The 20,677-nt window shown below is 35.9% G+C and overlaps 1 protein-coding gene across 1 annotated transcript in view; it reads right to left on the bottom strand.

Moving 5' to 3' along the window:
• Positions 1-1,780: 1,780 nt before the first annotated feature.
• Cpne3 (copine 3) overlaps positions 1,781-20,677 on the bottom strand; it is a 55,577-nt gene continuing 36,680 nt past the window's right edge. Inside the window, exons 11-16 of the mRNA XM_046458619.2 lie at positions 20,127-20,260; positions 15,187-15,241; positions 15,054-15,105; positions 11,367-11,500; positions 9,895-10,131; positions 1,781-7,787 (exon numbers count right to left, since the gene is read on the bottom strand). Coding sequence (XP_046314575.1) covers positions 7,677-7,787; positions 9,895-10,131; positions 11,367-11,500; positions 15,054-15,105; positions 15,187-15,241; positions 20,127-20,260 — 723 coding nt within the window. The 3' untranslated portion in view covers positions 1,781-7,676. The remainder of the gene's footprint in view (positions 7,788-9,894; positions 10,132-11,366; positions 11,501-15,053; positions 15,106-15,186; positions 15,242-20,126; positions 20,261-20,677) is intronic.

The following is a 20,677-nucleotide window of genomic DNA, read 5'->3' as shown; positions in this document are numbered from 1 at the left end:
CTACTTGAGAATGAGATTCTAGTTAGTTAATAAGGCCTAGGGTATAACTTTTGAAGTGTGGGCTGAGGTAAAGAGCAAGATTATCATAAGGATGGATACAGAAGAATTGAATCCAATGATTAAGGTTCAAAATTGGAGCTCTAAAAGAGGAGGAGAGAGTTATCTTCAAGCAGAAAACAACCTCCACTTGACAGGGTGCAAAGGAAGTAATGTTCTTCAAGAGAACCAGGCTTTAGTTAGAATAAGGAGAAGGGATTGTTCATGAAAAGCATTGATATAAAGAAATTTACTAAGGAATGACTCAATTCCTGAAGGTAGAGTGAAAGGATTTGGGGCATTACAGAGAAATGAGATAGTGGAGTCAGACTATGGATTGTACAGAGAAGCCATCTGCAGGTTACAGTGAGGAAGCTAATGATGCAGGGTTCTTATGAGGACTGGCAGGGAGAGTCCTGGTGAACAGGACAGCAGTGGAGACCAAAAAATGTTGGAGGGAGGCAGGGAAGGAAAGAGTGTCCTTCCATAAGCAGCATGGATACCTGAAAGCATGAGAAGAGACAGTCTTACTTCAACTCTGAGGGCTCCCTCAATTTGCTCATTCCTGCTTTATTTTATCCATCATATACTTTCTCCTTTTCCACATTAGATCATAAGCTTTGATGCTAGGAAAAATTCCTTACTTTTTTTGAATTTCCCTATTTGTTGCCAGTAGTAAGCACCTCAGTAAATATCTGTGCAAGAAACAGATGAACACATCTTACAGAATGGAAGAGTTGGTTGAAAAAGACAAATTACTTCCTCCTTAGTCTTCTCCCCAAGAATTCCCTAGAGCTCCCTAACTCTGGAAATTCTTGAGTCTAGTTCTAGAAGCCCAGGTGGTGCTACAAAACCTGGTGCTTTATGAGTCTGCTGATAATAAGAACAAAAAAAAAAAAAAAAGAAAGAAAGAAAAAAAAGAAAAAAAAAAAAAACCTCTCCTTTCCCAAGCTGTAAGAAGTGAAAATTCTGCTTATAATGATGCTTTTTTACTGATCATTTCTTTTTGGACTCAATAGCCAAGCCAAAATGTGCAGTCTCCTTTGATTTTTCTGGGGAATTTGACCATATGTAGTGATAGTTGGTGACAAATGATAAGAGTGATGAACTTACCATAAGCAAAGGTTGATAATCCTAGAGGTCAATATCACCAAGTGCCTCTGAATCATTAAGGAATTGATGAGACATGGGCCTAATAGATGATTTGATATGGAGGCAGGTTTGTAGCAGGAAAATCAAAAGCAAAGAATTTGGAAACATACCAAGAATCAGATCCTTATCCAGGATGTGACCAAACAGTTCTGTCTGCCCCAGAAGGTGACAATCTCTAACTTCCCTACCTGGGCTTCACCAGGGCAAAGCATGGTGGCCAAACCCAGGTTTGGCAACACTCTGTGGGTTTGTGAGTCTCCTTGTCTGCCCTAAAATGTAAGGTCTTCCATTTTTTTTAAATAATACAAATATGATCACATCATTCCTTTGCTGAAATCTATTCAGTAGTATCCCATCACTCTTAGTGTAAGTCTGAACACCCTTACCTGACCCAGAGGGTCCCCGGGATGTAAACCACTCCACTCTTTCTCTCCATTCTTCTTTCACCACTTTCCCCCTCACATTTTATTTATTTTGGGGGGTGTACTGGGGATTTAACTCAGGGACACTTGACCACTGAGCCACATTCCTGCCGCAGTCCGGCTGCTGTAGCAAAATAACCGGGGGGTGACGAATAACTTGTGTACGTTGATACAGCAGGAGTGGGAGCCATTTATTGCAGGACAGGAGCAGTATTTATACATTCCACACAGCTTATCTAATTAGCATAAACTAGATACATCAGTCAACCAATAAGGAATCTCCACACTTAATGGCTCGCTTTTGTTACTTCTCAAACCACTCCCTCTGGCATTTTGCCAGGCACCATCCAGACTTGTTTACGAACTCTAACATTCCCCTGGCAAAATGCCAGGTGTTATTTTTGACTTGTTTACAGACTCTAACATTTCCCTCTTTTGTTTAATTTAAATAATGACCATAGTGGTTTTTACAGAAACACCATAAATAACCTGCTACAAACAGAAAGGGAGGATACAAAATGCCACAATACCAAGCCACTTGATGGCTCCATGCAAGAAGCCCTTGGAAAAATTATACCAGCAATGACACCATTAGCAAAGATACCGAGTTACAATTTGTTGTAGATTACAGTTTGTTGTCTCATTCCAGAAAGCAGTGTCTCAATAGATTAACTCACAGTCCAGGTAAATCATAGTCCAGGTAAGTTCTGTAGGCAGCTAGCTTAAATCACAGTCCAGGTAAGTTCTGCAGGCATCTAGCTTAAATCACAGTCCAGGTAAGTTCTGCAGGCAGCTAGCTTAAGTTGTAGCAGCAGAAACAGCAATAGCTCCGAAGTCTCCTCCAGTTTTCAGCAACACTGGAAATTCTTCCACCTTGGTCTTTACTGGCACTGGGACGAAGGCAGGAACTCCGGATGGCTAAAGAAAATCCTGTAGCATTCTACTAAGAAAACAACCTTCTGAACAATTTAGTACATTATCTCAAGGTTTTTTACATTTGAAATAGGCCTTAATGGCGCTTATTACTCATCAGCCTCCAGGTGTGGGAGAACCATTGTAGCTTAGTTATTGGCATTGAAAATGACCAAACATCAGCTGTAGCGTCCTGGGCAGCCCCAGATGGCCCTGGGGAGTGTCCCGGACTCAAACTGCTACTGGGCACAGGGAGCAAGAGCCTGCGAGACTGTGCCTCCAGGTCAGGTCTAGATTTGGGCTCGCGGCAGTGGAAGAGCCAGCTCCCCGGCCAGGAGGCGGGGAAGGGCCAGTCGCCGCCGCCTCTTGGAAAATCCTTGCTGCGCTGTGACCGGCTTGCACACTCGGCAGCCGCTGCACCGATTCACGCACCCTCCGGTAACGAAAAGTATTCAGTAGTAGCCTTTTGCTGCAACTTTTTTCCTGATAATCTTTCTTCTTCTGAACTTTCTTTTTCTTTCTGACTAGAGTTCCTGGGCTTCCATCAACACATGCCCTAACTATTCTTGGTTCCACTGGGGTGTCTTCTTCCCTTAGTAATTTACTTCTCATCCCTTCCATATTTTCATCACAAAGACAATACAATACACTGAGACAAAACAAGATACAAACATACTGTATCAATCTTCTCCATTTTCTTGAAATGGTCATTTTTCCTCTTGCCCTATCTGCCTAGGGATGAGCAGATTTGCTCCAGTCCTATCTATGGACGGGCAGCTTTTTTCGTCACTTACCCCCAGTGTCCGGGGCTCCCCGTAACGGGCCACCATCTGCCGCAGTCCAGCTGCAGCACATTCCCAGCCCTATTTTTGTGTTTTATTTAGAGACAGGGTCTCACTGAGTTACTTAGCACCTTGCTTTTGCTGAGCCTGGCTTTGAACATGTGATCTTCCTGCCCCAGCCTCCCAAACCGCTGGAATTACAAGCATGTGCCACCGCACTTGGGCCCCCTCACACTTTACATTCCAGCAAACTCAAATTTCTTTCCATTTCTAGAATATTCATGCTGTAGACATGATCCCTTCATAAGTGCTTTTAACTCTTTCACCAACTAACTTTCAGGCCTTAGCTTTGTGGCAAAGTTCCTTGCCTCCCAGATGGGTTTGAGTCCTCCCTACTACATGCTTCTCACACACTGGCCTCATGTCTAACTACTTTAATAATTACTCAGACTATCATTTCTATGAAGGCAGTAACTGTGATTGCTTCATGGAATCCCACTGCATTTGCAAAGCCTTGTCTAAATTAAGTAATTTTAAATTTCGCAAAATAAGGAGTAATTTTATTTTTATTTTTTAATAGTTTTATTTTTTTTATCTATTTTTATGTAGTGCTGAGGAACAAACACAGGGCCTCGAACACACTAGGTGAGCGCTCTACCGCTGAGCCACAACCCCAGCCCCAAGGACTAATTTTAAATTTTGCAAAATAAGAGAAATAATTTTTAAAATTTTAAAAAGTTATGTGAACATGCCATCCTACTTAACATAAATAATAAAATGTATTATATATGTCAGGTTATCCTAGCAATGAGCTATGAAACTTTCCTTTATTGTACCTAGAAAAGTATATTGAACCCATTTGATACTTTTAAACAAATAAATGTCATAAATAATGACATCCCCAAAAATGTTTAATTTAGTAAACTATGATATACAGGCCACCGAAAAAAATACCATATCCATTTTATTCAATGGTTTGAATGTTCCCTACAAAAATCTTTTGAAATTTAATTGCCAGTGTAACACTACTGACAGAGAGAAACTTAGATCAGGAGGACTCTTCCCTCATGGATGGATTAATGCTGCAATTGCAGAAGTGAATTAGTTAATGTGGATGTGGTTTCCTGATTTAAAACAACAACTTCAACAACAAAAAACCTCTGTCTCACATGTGCTCACTTGCCCTTCCACCATGTTCCACAGAGATCCTTGCCAGATGTAGGTGTTAGGCTCTTGAGCTTCCCACCTCTATTATTTATTAATGACCCAGCCTGTGGTATTTTGTTATAGCAGCAGAAGATGGATTAAGATACTTTATTTCTAGCTTTTCTATTTTTTTGATAATATGTAGAGAAAGAATAAAAATAAAAACAAGACACTATTTTGTCACATCAAGAAGTAACTTTATCCAAAGTGAATTCATATAGAAGATACATTTAACATCAATTCATATATTAGTAAGTTATATACATACTATCACATAGGACATCCATATAAATGCAAAATAGTCTCTCCCAATTTCTACCAAACTTCTGGCTACCTTCTATGACATTTCCATGATAAAGTACAGACTAGATGAGACTGATTGAAGATGGCTTTCTAGGAAATTTACAAAATGAAAAAGACAAAAGATTGAAAAAAAAAAAAATACAGCATAAGCAGCAATGGGGCCCTGAATTAACTTTGGAAAGGCTGCCTAAAGCACTACCCAGAGTGAACAGTTGTAAATCCCTGATCAGACTTTAAATTTTTAATGTTCTTACAATTTCCATTCTAATCACAAGGTGAGGTGACGAGGCTAGTGGGTATACTACTTTCTTGCTAAGTGCATGAGAAATAGTATGTATTCCCAGGAACTGTCACTTTAATATACATTTGTAATATACTTGATTACATGAGATGTGAAAGTCCATTTGGTTATTTTTTTCTTTAAATACATTTAAAGAATGGAGGGTATCTGAATGAATGGTGGCACAACAGGGAAAAGGACTATTTTAATATAAAACAATATCCAAACAGCATGTGAATGTTCAAATGGTAAGGATTTTATACCATGATAATTCAGAAACTGTAAATACTTTTATTTCAAACTGAAGAAAGGTACCAATTACCTTTATTTGCTGAAATCATAGCCCTTATGAATAACACATCTACAATTAAACTGATCAAGAATCAATAAAGAAAAATATTTTCTAAAGGGAACAATTCTGGTGGAACCAGAATAAAAAAATTATGATGACCAAATCAACCTGACAGTGGTGACTTCCACTTGTCCCATGAAAATAATGGCTGCTTGTGACCAGAGGTTACCAAGTGGCCTGTGCAGGTGACTCCAGGGCTACTGAGGATGTGGTTAAGGAAGGAGCATGAGGAGCAGGCCCAGGGCACTCAGAGAGGCTCCTCTCCTACCTGTTCACCTCACCCACACACTGAGAAACTGTATAAGTCAATATTTAAAAGACTTCCTATATATAAAAAGAAAAATCTAAAAACCATAGCAACATATTTATGCTGTTTCCAAGCACACAAGCATATCTATGCTGTTTCCTAACTGAAATTAGGACCTCTGAGACAACAAAGACTCCAAAACAAGAAAGAATGATCAATTCTTTCTCCTCTATTGACAATGCTGAAATCACTTATTGACTATTGAACTGTCCCACGGAGTGGAAGCCTACTAGATAGGTACCTTCAAGTTATCAGCATATACCCGGGGCCCAGATAGCCAAGGGAAGAGCGGTGACTGCTCACCTGGCTAAGCAACCATGACAACAAGTAGCTCCCTTCTGAGCCAGACCTTGGCAGTGAGCCGTTTCTGAGAAGCCAAAGCTGTTCACAGCTGACAGCTCACCTCCTTTAGATGTTGAAGAGAATAAAGGCCGTGAGCTGTGGTGCGGATTTTCAGTGACACTGAGAGGCAGGTCTACATGTTGCTGTGTACATCCACTTAATGGTAAACACACAATTATAAATGATAAATTATTAATTGGCCAACACAGAGCTATGCACAATGCTTGGCACATAAGTCCTCCATCAAATGTTACTGAATTTGTTTCTGAAAATGTAATGCTTACCTAGTAATATGTTCTGAAGGGCAATCACCAGGAAACTAAATTATTCTTTAAAACAAACAAACAAACAAACAAACAAAAAGCTCATTAAGTCCACTCTATCCTAATGTAGTAGTGGAAAGGGATTTTTTTTCTTTTCTTTTTTTTAAAGTTATATCTGCTATTATACTTAATGGCATATATTTTGGATTTAGGAAATAATACATTATTAAAATGTGATTTCAATAATAGATAACTGCTATCATGACTTTAGAAATCAAACAAAAATGCTACTTAACAAAAGGAGAAAATGCCTAAATAAATCTGTATAAATCAATGTATATGACCTTAGCAAGGAAAGTAAAAAATTTCATTTTCATTTTTTCTTTAATAAGTAAAATCTTTCATCAGAAGGAAATGGAATTCTGAATTTTTACCTTATATGTTTGGTCCTCATACCTTTTCTGGACAAAGCAATACTAACCTATTTAGCAAATCTCAGATTAAAATAATCTAACAATGTAGATATGGGACAACCTGTAACTATGCATTTACGGAGTCCTGAGCATCATATTCAATCAATGAAAAGAAAGGCCAAATCTGAGCACATTTACAGTATTCCACAATGAAAAAAATCTAGAAAAGCAAATAAAAATGGCTTACTCATATGAGGTTCTTCTTGTTGATTGTATATTTTAAAAATTGAGTATGTACTTTTCCTTTTCATGAAGTCCTATGAGAGTACATGCTGTTTTGTAAATTGTGCAGTGTCTAAACTGTAGCACAAATCTGGTGAACTGTAAAGGTAGTTTTTGCCCAGTGGAAAAAGACTGAATAGAGATCCACAGAAACAAATTCAATATTGTCTAATTTAAGAAGCTTTCTCAATCAATAGTTATAGACATTGACCTGTAAAACATTTACTGTGAACAAAGTACAGCCACCTGAAAAATCACATCATCCCAACAATTTTTCACTCTTTCTACTGACAAACATTTATAAATGGCAATTTTATTATATAAAAGTAAACAACAAAAAATCAGCTTTCCCCACACAAGGTTCTAACCCAAATAGGCCTAACTGCAATTATTGTAAATCACTAGCAATCACTGAATTGATTGGGCAAACATGGACTTGGCACTGTCTCCCTCAAAAAGTATAAAAACTACTCTTTAAACAGATATAATTCAAATAGAACTAGTTTTACATCATGAATGCTGGGGTAAAAGTACATAAAGTAGCAGATACATGATTGTGTGTAAGAAATGGCATTGTTCCTTTTAGCATAAGAATTCTGCTTAAGTGGTCGAAGCTAGCTCCTTTTATTTCATGGCTGGATTCTTGGGAGGAAGGAGCTTGTAAGTGTTGAAGTAGCCCACCACCTGCTGGGGAACCTCCGCCAAAACACACTGGGCAAGTGCTTCTTTTGGAGCCTTGAGAAAAATAAAACCAAAGTAACTATTAGTAACCAAAGATTTACTGGGTTTTTTTGGGGGGACGGGTACTGAATATTGAACCCAGAAACACTTTACCATTGAGCTACACATCCCAACCCCTTTACCTTTTATTTTTTAATTTTGAGACAGAGTCTTGCTAAATTGCTGAGGCTCTTACCTCAACCTCCTAAATTGCTGGGATTACAGGTGTGTGCACCACCACGCCCAGCTTTACTAGTTTTTTGATAAAAGACAAGAGACATTTTATCAGCCAGTAAAAAGCTGGAATTCCCAGTTCCTAGCTTGTATTTTTTCTTAGGAACAGTCTACAAAATACGGCATAAGCTAACTAACCAATGTTACTTATAATTGCTGTTATTATCCCTGCTAATACATGTTCAGGCCTTTTTTGGTGCCAGCCTTTTAAAATTTGATGATTTTTTTGTTGTTGTTGTTTGCTTTTCTTTAACTTTTAACTTGGTATTAAATTATTTTACTTCCTATGAATCTATTATTATTTTGAAATAATAATAGATTCATAGGAAGCTACAAAAATAAACAGTGGTCCCATATATGCTTTACCCAGTTTTGTCCAAAGACAACATTTATCTGACTATAGGTCTAAACCAGGAAACTGATATTGGTACAATTCACAGAACTTATTCAGATTTCACTGGTTTTAGATGCTCTCCTGTACACCATAAAAATTCTTAACATGACCACTTTTCTCCTCTCCCATTATTAGTAGAAATATAAAATGGTACAGCCACTCTGGAAAAGTTTAACAATTGCTTTAAAATTAAATTCAATATTCAACTACCATAGGACCCAGCAACTGTATACCCAGGTTTTATCCCAGAGGAATAAAAACTTATGATCAAAACAAATGCATGAATATTTATAGTAGCTTTATATGTAATAGACAAAAACTGGAAACAACCCAGATACCCTTCAATGGGTGAATGGTTAAACAAACTGTGGTACATCCGCATCCTAGAATTCTACTCAGCAATAAAAAGTATACATGTAAATAAAATTTCAAATTAGCTTTCAGTGTGATTACTGAGTCTGATAGCCTTCTATGAAGGTTATTTGAGAAGAGTAATATTCATAATCTATTTATGTTCATACTTTATGTGATTTCTATAATTTCACATATCAGATTAAATTTCACACATCACTATAAATCAGATTTTTATATACTCTTTTCAAAATGACAACCAATACCCAGGACTATCTTTTAAAAATCACTTTATAATATAACTAGGGCTTATAGATCATTTGTAAAATATGGCAGTATATTTAGTTGTTATGAGAACAACTAATAAGGCTTTATTACAAGTGATACAATGGGGAAAAATGGAAAGTGTTTAAGCACAGGTGGAGAAGATCCTTTAACACAAACATTGTTTTTTTTAAAAAAAAAAAATAGATAATATAACTACATTGGGGGGGGGGGGGGGAAACATGCAATAATGCAACAACCTGAGTGACTGACAGGAAAATTATTCTACGTGGAAAAAGACCAGTCCCAAAATGTTGCATTCTGTACAATTCCATTTATGTAACATTCTTCAAATGACAAAATTACATAAATGAAGAACAGATGAGAAATTTCAATAGGTTAATGAGGGGTCAGAGGTAGAAGGGAAGTGGATGTGGCTATAAAAGGACAACATGTGGGATCTTTGTAGTGATGCATCTTAATTGTATCAACATTAGCATCCTGGCTGTGATTCTGTATTATAGTGCCATATGATGTTACCACTGGAGCAAACTGGGTAAATCAGTCCTCTAAAAGATTTTCATCAAACCAACTTCCAATCTGGTAAGTTCAGCATATACTTGGATAGAATTTTTTTCTGTTGTTACAAAGGTAAAGACAAAATAAACCTTACACTATTCATAATAATACCATTTTAATAATCTATCATATAAAATACAAGGAGAACATAAAATACAACCATGCCATATCCAATAAGAGCTCTCATATGAAAAGGCATTTATACATCCTTGAATACTGCACCAGTAGTCAAGCGCTTGATTGGAGACAGTATCTGTGTTCAAATACCTTAGGGTTTTAACAGAGAGGAAAGGTACTCACGTTCTGGAACTGTCTGAAAGGCACAAACTGGACAATATCTCTGATGGCCATCTCACCAGATGGGGAGCGAAGAGGTCCCCCATCACCATCCAGAAACTCCATGGCACTGAAGTCAGCTCCTCCGACTCCAACGATGATGATGGACATAGGCAGCTTGGCAGCATTAACTATAGCTTGCCTGGTTTCATCAAGGTCTGTGATGACACCATCAGTAATAATCAAGAGCACAAAATATTGCTGCCAAAAAAAAGGGAAGTATATCCACTGATAAGGTCAAGGTCCCAAACAATAAAAGCAATGATTAATGACATTTCTAGCCTGAAGAGTCATTTGGTCTCTCTCGTGCTCATTTTCCTCTCCCGTCTCTACCCAGAATACCATCTGCACAAAATATTTATAGGATTCTCTGATGACAAGGAAATTGACTTTTATAAAAACTGTAGGTTCATGAAAAGTGCAACACACTACAAAATTGGGTTGGCAAAATAAACAGATGCTAGGCATCTAAATGTCCAAAGATTAACCTTCCACTATGCATAGGAATAAACATCTTTATTTAACTGAAACATTAACTACGTCCAAGTATGGATCAAGGAAGCAAGCAGAGACTCCATTCTCAAAAGATGAAATACATATGGAAGTAATAGAATTATTTACCGAACTAAAATACACCTTTTAAAAATTGACACAGTTTAAAGCAGTAAATCTTTCTTTCAATTTTGTCATTTCTGATTAAAACTTATCAGAGATTAGCAAAATGGTCCTTAAAGGTATGACTCCATCTTTTGGACCATTTTAGTCTAGAATGGAATAAGATTTCTAGTAGTAGTTAACAGGTACTGTTTCCTGTGACCCAGCAATACACACATTATATGAATTTTCTTATTCAGCCTTTTGAGCAACTGTTTGAGGCAACTTCCCAAACCTCACTTCTGAGAATACTGAAGCTAAGAGAGATTGGGATCACAGATACAATCAGCAATGGTTAGCTAATTCAAACCTCCGTAGTACTGTAAGAAATTTGTGGTGTTAGAAATACAGTTCAGTTGGCAGAGTGCTTGCCTTGCATGCACAAGGCCCTTAGCACCACAAAAAAGAAAAAAAAAAAACAAAAAAAGAAATTTGCAACAGCAATTGATGTCAATATCCCCAAGCCTTAATTTGTGAAGTCCACCTCAAAGAGGTAGACAATAGCTTTTTTTTTTTGGGGGGGGGGGGAGAAACTCAAAAATGCACTCAAAAGATAGAGAGATAGAGGGGAAAAAAAACAAACTTGTGAATGCATCATTTTCTTGTTGCCTTTTAATTATTGCTAATTTAACAACAGATATTTCTCACAAACCAACAATGACTATATCATTACCTCTTCCTCTTGACTTTGTATTATGACAGGCCAAATAAGCAGAAATACTGTTAACAGGAACAACTACCGATCCACTGTTTTCCCATTTCCTGAACACAAAAACACTTACAGAAGCTGTCTTCTGTTGTGTGGCTGCAGCTGCGAACCTAGCCACATGATTTATGATTGGAGAAAAATTAGTTGGTCCATAGAGTTTTATCTGAGGAAGACAGGTGCGATAAGCCTCTATGATGCCTTCGATTCCTAGACCCCAAAAAGTGAGTATTAAAAATCTTTAAGTGTTGATTTATAACACTAATATAATCATATATCAACATATGTTACTTCAAGAAGCCAAATATTCCATTCAGGTGCTCCTCTAAGCACCCCCCCCCGACACACACACACACACACACACACACACATACACACACACATGGAATTGGGGATTAAAATTAATAAATTTTACCACTGAGCTACATCCCCAATCCTGTTTGTTTGTTTGTTTGTTTTGCAACAAAGCTAAGTTGCTGAGGCTGGCCTCAAACTCGCAATCCTCCCGCCTCATCCTCCCAAGTCACCAGAATTACAGACATGAACCAGCATGCCTGGCTTCCTGTAAACTATATGACAAAACTCCATGGCTATGCTCTATTGCAAAAACCTACAAACTCAGCTCTCCCTCAGTAGAAGTCATGTATTCTCATTTCAGCTAAATTATTCATTAGTGTACAGGACTATTACATTTGTGCTTAATTTTGAGGTGACCACGAATGGGACTCTGATGGAAAGAGAACCATGAAAAAAGTTTTACATCATACAACTGATGATAAGCATAAGAAAAAATACTGATAAGATGAAAAAATGTTTGTGTATAAGGCCAAAGGTTCTATAAAAATATCTTATGGTTATAAGCTAATATTAATTCTAGTTAATTAAATGATACAAAGGTTTATTCAACAACTTAAAGATTAGGCACAGTAATAATAGTCTATATTAGTTACAAATATTTACCTCCAGGTTATCTATTAGATTTTGCGGTAGAAACAGTAATGAATTTGCTTATAAGACACTGCCCTGGACCTAGAGTGTTATTATAATAGAAAGATGGACAACGTTTGACTAGCTTTACCAATGCATGTCAATGGTCATGACAACCACATCTAAGCATGCTTTAAGAACTACTGGATGATTTCTCTAGCTCTGTTGCTCTTTCCCTCTTCCACAGGAGCAGTATAACCCAGCAAAGAGCTATTCCTTCAGCTGAGTCCCAGAATAAGCCACTGGAGGAGGGATGCAATCTGTAGTGGGCAAGAAATAAACTCTTCATCATAAGCCACTGAGTTTTAAAGATCTCTTATTACAACAGCACAACCTGATGAAAGCTGAATGGCATTCCTGGCAAAAATCACTTCTGGTGAAACTTTTTTCTTGTGTATGCACTTGTGGAAGGTGTCCCCAATGACACATGGCAAAAGGGTACTAGACATTATAAAGAATTCTCCACAATCCTTGCTAAAATCCTTGGAAATTTCATACACACACACACACACACACACACACACACACAATTTTAATGTAAACCAAAGTAGGCCTCTTTTTAAAAAAATTTTTTTATTTATTGATGGATCTTTATTTAATTAATTTATTTATATGTGGTGCTGAGAATCAAACCCAGTACCTCACACATACTAGGCAAGTGCTTTACCACTGAACTACAACCTCAGCCCCAAAGTAGGTCTCTTGCTTTCAAAAGAGCCAACAGATCATAGACCAACAAGGGAGAGAACTGTATGCTTGGTCTAAAAGCTTCATATGACCAAGTCTCTCCTCTTAAAATTTAAGAGTTATAAACTTAACTCTTGGCCATGTTGAATTTTGAAACATGTAGTCTTATGAACAACCTTTGAGAATATAACTAATTCATACACGGAGTTGATTTCACATGTATAAGATAATGTTGTAACTAGGTGTCAATCCAGTAGCAATAAAAATAATAAAATTAACATTAGCTAGTATCAGAATCTTTCACTGTAATGACATACACAGTGGAAATTGGAGCCTATAACTATAGTGATAACAATTTTTTTTCATGTCTATCATCTTTGTTTGCTTTTCAAACTGAAGGTATAAACAATTCATTTTTTTCCACAAATATCAATAACCTTCAATTCTTTAACTAAAATTGAGTTATGCCAAAATCCTTCCTTGCATTAAAGGTACAAGTAAGATGTTATTTCTAGGCAACTGTATTCAATGATTAATTGAAGAATGGCAATTAAACTTCCTTGCTTTAAAATAAAGTTGTATAAGGGTAGGAAGGATACTAGAATGAATCGGACATTACTACCCTATGTGCATATATTACTACATGACCAGTATAATTCCACATTATATACAACCAGAAGAATGAGAAGTTATATTCCATTTATGTATGATGTGTCAAAATGCATTCTATCGTGTATAATTCACCAGAACAAATAAAAAAAACTTTACCAATCTGCATATTAAATAATTATTAATATTTTCCAAGAAAAAAAATAAGGTTGTATCTTTTTTTGCCCATATAGCATTTCTTTCATCTGAGACCAAACTAATTCTTTTTCTAGACTATAAACCAAAAGTAAAAAATCTGGGCTTGGTGACATGAGATGGGTTCATATCATTTGTAGAGCAAATGTACTTCTAAAAGGAATTGTCACATATATGGTCCATAAAAATGATTCCAATTTCATCATAAGCATGAAGCACATTCCGTAAAAATAATATTTCCAGTTTCAAAGAAGTCACAACAAGCCACTGACACTGCATTAAAAGAACACTGCACTCATATGGGAAAAAAAGGAAGAAAACCTTCATGCAAACTGTCCCCAACCAACTGCCCCACACTCTTCTTCCTTATGAATATTGTTTAGGAAGAGAAGAAAAGAAGACCTTCTTCTATTGGAAAACTATATGTTTCATAATTGTTAAAAGGACCTTTTTCAGGGATAGGGTTGTAGCATAGTGGTAGAGTGCTTGTCTAGCATGTGTGAGGCACTGGGTTCCATCCTCAGCACCACATAGAAATAAATAATATAAAAGTCCATCAACATCTAAAAAAAATTTTCAAAAATATATCCTTTTCAGAAACTTAGCTGATTGTCTAGAATTACAAATGATGCTTGTGATCGGACACCTACCATCCTTCCTCCAAGTTGTTCAGTCTTACGTTTAGTGGGAACTTGGCATTTTAAGTTGACTGTTTAATGTGGCAAAAAGAAGGAAGCAGTTGGATATTTGAAGCATTGGGGAAAAAGTGAATTGAAAGACACATGTCTGCCTCCTGCTTTCTACACAGAAAATCTGCTATAGGTAACAATTCTTGGTTCCTTCCACCTATCCCATCTACTTATAGAATGTTGTTTGAGTTACACATAATTAGATACTTTTTCTTTGTAGAGTAACTATTACTCTCAAAAAGGCTTCAGAAGAATTATAATTCTGAATTACTCATTTCATTGAAAGTTTATTATATAATCAATTTATGTGTGAAAATACTTTTAATATAAGATTTTTCTACTCTCAAGATTATGAATTTATTTTTTTGTTCCATTAAACCTCAGAACCTTTATCACCATAATACTGATTTTGCACCATAATTATTATTACTACCCTAACCACAAACTGGTATAGTTTTTCTACCTTCTCTAACAGAATATGTCACAAAATGAAACCTAGACATGTGATTGAGTAGTTTTAAGTCACAAGAAAAAACAAGTAAGAAAGATAGTGAGGTCTTTCAGCTTCAAGTCTTCATGTTTACTTTTAAACTTACCATTACAGTAGGGATTGGATGGATTAAAGTTTATTGGAAATTCATGTGATACCTGTCAAAAGATGAAAGATGAACTGATGAATCCTGTTTTGCTTTACAGCAAGCAAAGCTTTAAAATGAGATTTCCTCTTACCTGCCACTGAGGTGGTATCTGAGCTCCAAAACCAAAAGCTGGAAACATCTTATCACTAAAATGAAAATTTGAGAAAAGTGAAATCTTGTTTTTTCTTTCAAAAGAGAGCGTTGTGTCTTCACTCATAATAAAATCAATGTGAACTCATTTTTAAAGAATTATTAAAATCTCAGAAAAGTATAAAACAACAAAGATTACCTATAGCTGCCAGAGAGAACCATCAGTTGAAATATTTTTCTATGCATGAGGGAGAAGCAATGTTTCTATAAATTTTATAAAAATGGAATTTATATTTGTGATTTATAACCCATTCTTTTCTATTTAGATATTGCACATCATTTCACTGAACAAATGTGTAAATAAAAACCCATAAAGCCCTAAAAATCACAAATGTTTACAGTTGTTTGCAACAAATTCATTAGGCAGTAAGACCTAAACTTGCTGATTAGGTTATTTGAAGCATTTATTTATGCCACTTAATATAAATATTCTTAAATTTGGCCACAAAAACACGGTGCAAATGCCAAATATCATAAAACTCTCGGGTTTTTGCAGCAAAAATGTATGAATATTTGGCCCGAGGATTTAGGGATGGGGACTGTGTGCACCTGAATATTGACATCATATGACTAATGAGTATTCCACTGTATGGATACTTTCTCATATCCATAGTGATAGATGGCCAATGTAATGTTATCATAAAACACTGTAATGAACATACGAATTTTTCTACTCGGGATGTTCTTTGTAAATTAATTCTTAACAGTTCTTTTTGCATTGAATATGGAACCTATGTCATGTCAAATATTTTTTCCGATATGTAATCTGTAACTTTGTTTAGAATATTGTTCCTTTAGTAGTTTTTAATATTAATGGATGTAAACACATAAAAAAAAGTTTCATGATTTCTACTTTTGCTTGTCCTATTTAAAGTCCTTTTCCACTGCAAGATAACAAACAATTCATACATATTTTCTCCTAGAACTTTCAAGGTTTGCTTTTGATATTAAACTTCTAATTCATCTGGAAAGTAGGATATGGAGCAAAAAGTGCTCCCCTCCAACATCATTTCCTCCTTCCTTACTAATAGAACACTTGAGCTGGAGACTCCACCTCCCAGCTTCTCTGGGATGGATGTGGTCTGGAGTTAGGTTCCAGCTCAAGAGATGTGAGTAGAGGGATTTGTCAGCTGCTTTTGAATCACAATCAGACAAGGGAATGCACTTGCAGTCCCAGATCCCTTTCTCCCCTTCCCACTGGCTAGAGATGAGAACCAAGGAAGCTGCCCTGAACCCAGGAACAGAATCTGTAAATGGAGAGGAGCAAAACTGCCCTATCAGTCCTGAGATATTTACCTCTCTTTTGGTGAAGCTGCTCTGTTTTGGGGTATCCATTTTATCAGTTTGATCTATAATTTATTCAGAATAATATCCTAATATTTACAGGTGTGACAGGGATTCATTCAAATAAATTCTTATCCAGTTCCTTAGCTGTTACAATCCCTTCTACTTTCTAAAATGCTAACTCCATCATATGTTAAATTCACTTATACATACACGTGGATCTCCTTTTGGCCTGCCTGCTTGGTTCTATTGGTCATGTACAAATTCTACACTTGAGCTTTAAAATAAGCCTTAATAACTGCTAGAGCAAATTCTTCTTCACTTTCTCTCTCTCTCTCTCTCTCTCTCTCTCTCTCTCTCTCTCTCTCTCTCTCTCTCTCATCTGAAGTTTTTCTTGTTTTTTTCTGATTCCTTTTTCCTTCTAGAAAATTTTAAGAATCACTCTGTCAGGGTTACATTCCAATATTAATTTAAATTGATAAATTCAGATGAAATTTCACATTTTATTTCATTATTATACCTATCTAAAAATTATGACATATCTTTCCATTTAAACAAATTTCTTTGTTCTTCAGTACAATTTTGTAGTTTTCCTCATTTTCATTTTTTACTGCATTATGAAATGTAACTTTTCTCCACTAGATTCTTTTTAAATTGGTTATTGATAATTGGTAAGAACCTGATTTTTTATTTTGTGTTGTCTCTGATCACCTTTCTGAATTCTTGACAATTTGTAACTCTTTTATTTTTCAGTTGATTCTTTGGGGTTTGAATTCATTCCTTGCAGATTTGTTAGAATTTACACATGAAATTGCCCTGTCCTGGTGCCCTTGTATGGACTGGCTCTTTGAGAATGTGTTCCTTTCCTTCCATGGTTCCTGGACTATTCAAGTTTTCTGCCTTTGAGTCAGCTTTGGTAATTAAGAGCTTCCTTAAAAATCATCCATTCATGTGGATTTTCAAATGTAATGGCATAATATTTTACAAAGTATTAATATATTTGGAGTTTTTTTCCTCTACATTTATGCTTATAATCTTTTTCTAATTACTAGTGTTCTATGTACACTTTCTCTCTTTCATGGGGGTTAGGGTTGCCAAAGTTTTGTCTAAGTTTTGTTGAACTTCCAAAAATAATCATTTATTGATTTAATTTATCAAAATGGTGATTTTTTCTTTCCTTTTACCCTTCCAAATCATAATCACAAGAGCATGTCTCTAGAGCCCAATGGCCCAGGCTCCATCCTGTCTCTGCCAGTTATCAGCTGATTCTGAACAAGTTACTTAACTCCCTGGATCTCAGTTTTCTCAACTGTATGGTGCAGATCATACAAGTACCATCGCACAGAGAAATGTGAGGATTAGATGTGTATTAAATAGAAAGTACTTTAGGGCTGGGGATGTGGCTCACTAGAATGTTTGCCTAGTGTACACAAGGCTCAGAGTTCCATCTCTAGCATGGTTATAAAAAAAGAAAAGAAAGAAAGTACTTTAAATGGTCCCTGACATATAATAGTTGACACATACATACAGGAAATCTATCATTATGACTAAGATTGCCTTCCACTTTCTAAAATGTTAACTCCATCATATATTAAATTCACTTATACATACATGTGGGTCTACTTTTGGCCTGCCTGCTTGGTTTCATTGGTCATGTACAAATTGCACACTTTAGCTTATTTTAAAGTCTTAATAACTGCTAGAGCAAATTCTTCTTCACTGGTCTCTCTCTCTCTCTCTTATCTGAAAATTTTCTTGTTTTTTCTGATCCCTTTTTCCTTCTAGAAAATTTTAAGAATCATTCTGTCAGGGTTGCATTCCAATATTGATTTAAATTGATTAATCTGTATTTAGTATTCTTTTATTTTGTTGAAAAGTTAGTTCATTTGTATTTGACTCTTCGTATTTTTAAAAAATATTTATTTATTTATTTTTAGGTATAAATGGACACAACACAATGCCTTTATTTTTATGTGGTGCTGAGAATCAAACCCGGGTCCTGCTCGTGCTAGGTGAGTGCTCTACCGCTGAGCCACAACCCCAGCCCCTGACTCTTCGTATTTAAGAATAAAAACAGAGGGGCTGGGGTCATAGCTCAGTGGTAGGGCACTTAATGAGCATGTATGAGGCACTGAGTTCAATTCTCAGCACCACATAAAAATAAACAAAAAAAAAAGGTATTTTGCTCATCCAAAATTAAATATTAAAAAAAAAAAGAAGAGATGGAAATTGCTTGAGTCCAAAGGTTCAAGATCAGTCTGGATAACATAGCAAGACCTCCATCTCCTTAGATAGCCAGCCAGCCAACTAGACAGACAGACAGATAGAAAGAAGCACATAAAGTCAGAAAAGTTTCTTTATAGAGACAGGGCCAGTTACTGTCTTCATGGTGTCCTTTATTCCTACATAGTCTATTATTACAATTTAAATTCTTCTTTGATCTAAGAACTATGCCTTTCCTTTTTTGTTGTTGTTTTTTTCCACTGCAGTAAATTTAGAACCCGTTTGTTATTAACTTCCAGGAGGCAAAAAAAGTAATCCTATAAATTTCTACTTTTTAAAAATCCCATTATAATTGTGTTACTTTGAAAATTTTATTATACTTCTATAACAAGCTATTTTTAATTTGAAATACTTCAGTACTGTTTATTTTCATCTTGGATTATATAAAAAAGTATTCTATAAAGTAACTTTTTGTTTTATGTAAAGATTTTTGCCTTCAAGTTTACTAGTCTGGTAAGGAATTGCCAGTTTGCTTTAGATTTGTTCACATTTGCCTAAAAAATTTGCTTCTGAATTTTGCCAGGACAGATTAATAAAAAGCTACATCAGTATGTAAGGACTTCTATCATATATAACAATAAGCAAAGACAAGTGAAAATTTATCCTGAGCGGTAATAGATTTGCTAAAAAAAATTACTAATGCATATTTTTTATATTGTTTAGTAAACCTTCACCATTATTCAAATCTATTTCAAATATTTTTACTTTTTTGTTTTCTTTTGTACTTTTTTGGTGCAGCGAATTGAGCCCAGGGTCTCATGCATGCTAAACATATACTCTACTACTGACTTATGCCAGGCCCCAAATCTATTCAAAACCTATCCACTGCACATCCATTCAGAATATTTTATAGCAATTAGATTTAGTTACCTTTTAGCACTTGTTAAAAATCATTTAAAAAGTATTTGATGACTGCCAAGGAAACATATTTAGAAATAGTTTTTACTATTGTTTACAAAATGTGTCACTTGGATTTCAATCACACATACAACTTATCTAATGAATAAACCCCAAGGCAACCAGATCAGAAAAATAAAACTCTTGTTGACTTCAGTCAGCTATTAAATAAGAACTCTCTGTATAACACTTTGTAACTAAGCACAATAAGAGGTGAGAGATCATAAGTAAATACTAAAATTGTCAACAAAGAAAAGAATAGAAAAAAATAAACTAGAGAAATTTTAGGGAGAAAGCTATTCCCTCCAGTACCCTCATTCTACCACCCGGATCAGAATACCAGTCAATGAAACAAAAACTGGCCTTTCTGGGGAATTATGAAAACAAGTGTTTCAACATTTCCAAAGTAATACTCACGCATCATAATCTTGAATGACCAGTCCCACAGACCAGATAGCAGTCAAATACTCATTGACACCATTGGGGCTGATGAAATGGAGGGAGTCCGGAGACCTTGGGTCACCATTGGAGCCAGTGAAATCCACTCCCACCTGCCAAAGAACAACAGCAGCCCTTACTAAGGAGAAGCAGGGGCACCTGTAGGTGATGACCAAGAAACCTCAGGGGATAAGACACAAATGTTCATTCCAGAGCCTACTACAGTCATTTCCTAACAAATGCCTATTTCCATGGACAGTTAAAGCCTCAACATGAGATAACTTGCTATTGTTTTCCTAGTTTTAAATCATGAATCATTACACCCATGACTCAGACTTAGGAGTTGTCTTGTGCAAACCTATTGCATTAATGCTTTCTATTCCTTAAATTATTGCAGGATAACTGCTCATTTGTACATATCTGATTTCTCTCAGGAGAAAGAGTTCTTTCATCAACAAAACTAAAATTTCCATGAGGAACCTAGATAACCTGTCTGAGGTCTCTGAGGAATCTAAACAGACTGTGCAAAT

This window comes from Marmota monax, unplaced genomic scaffold, assembly GCF_021218885.2.
Source record: "Marmota monax isolate L192 unplaced genomic scaffold, Marmota_monax_Labrador192_F-V1.1 WCK01_AAM20220418_F8-fsc00147, whole genome shotgun sequence".
Lineage (NCBI taxonomy): Eukaryota > Metazoa > Chordata > Mammalia > Rodentia > Sciuridae > Marmota > Marmota monax.
Note: the sequence above shows the minus strand (reverse complement) of the source record. Positions and strands in the feature narration are given on the sequence as shown.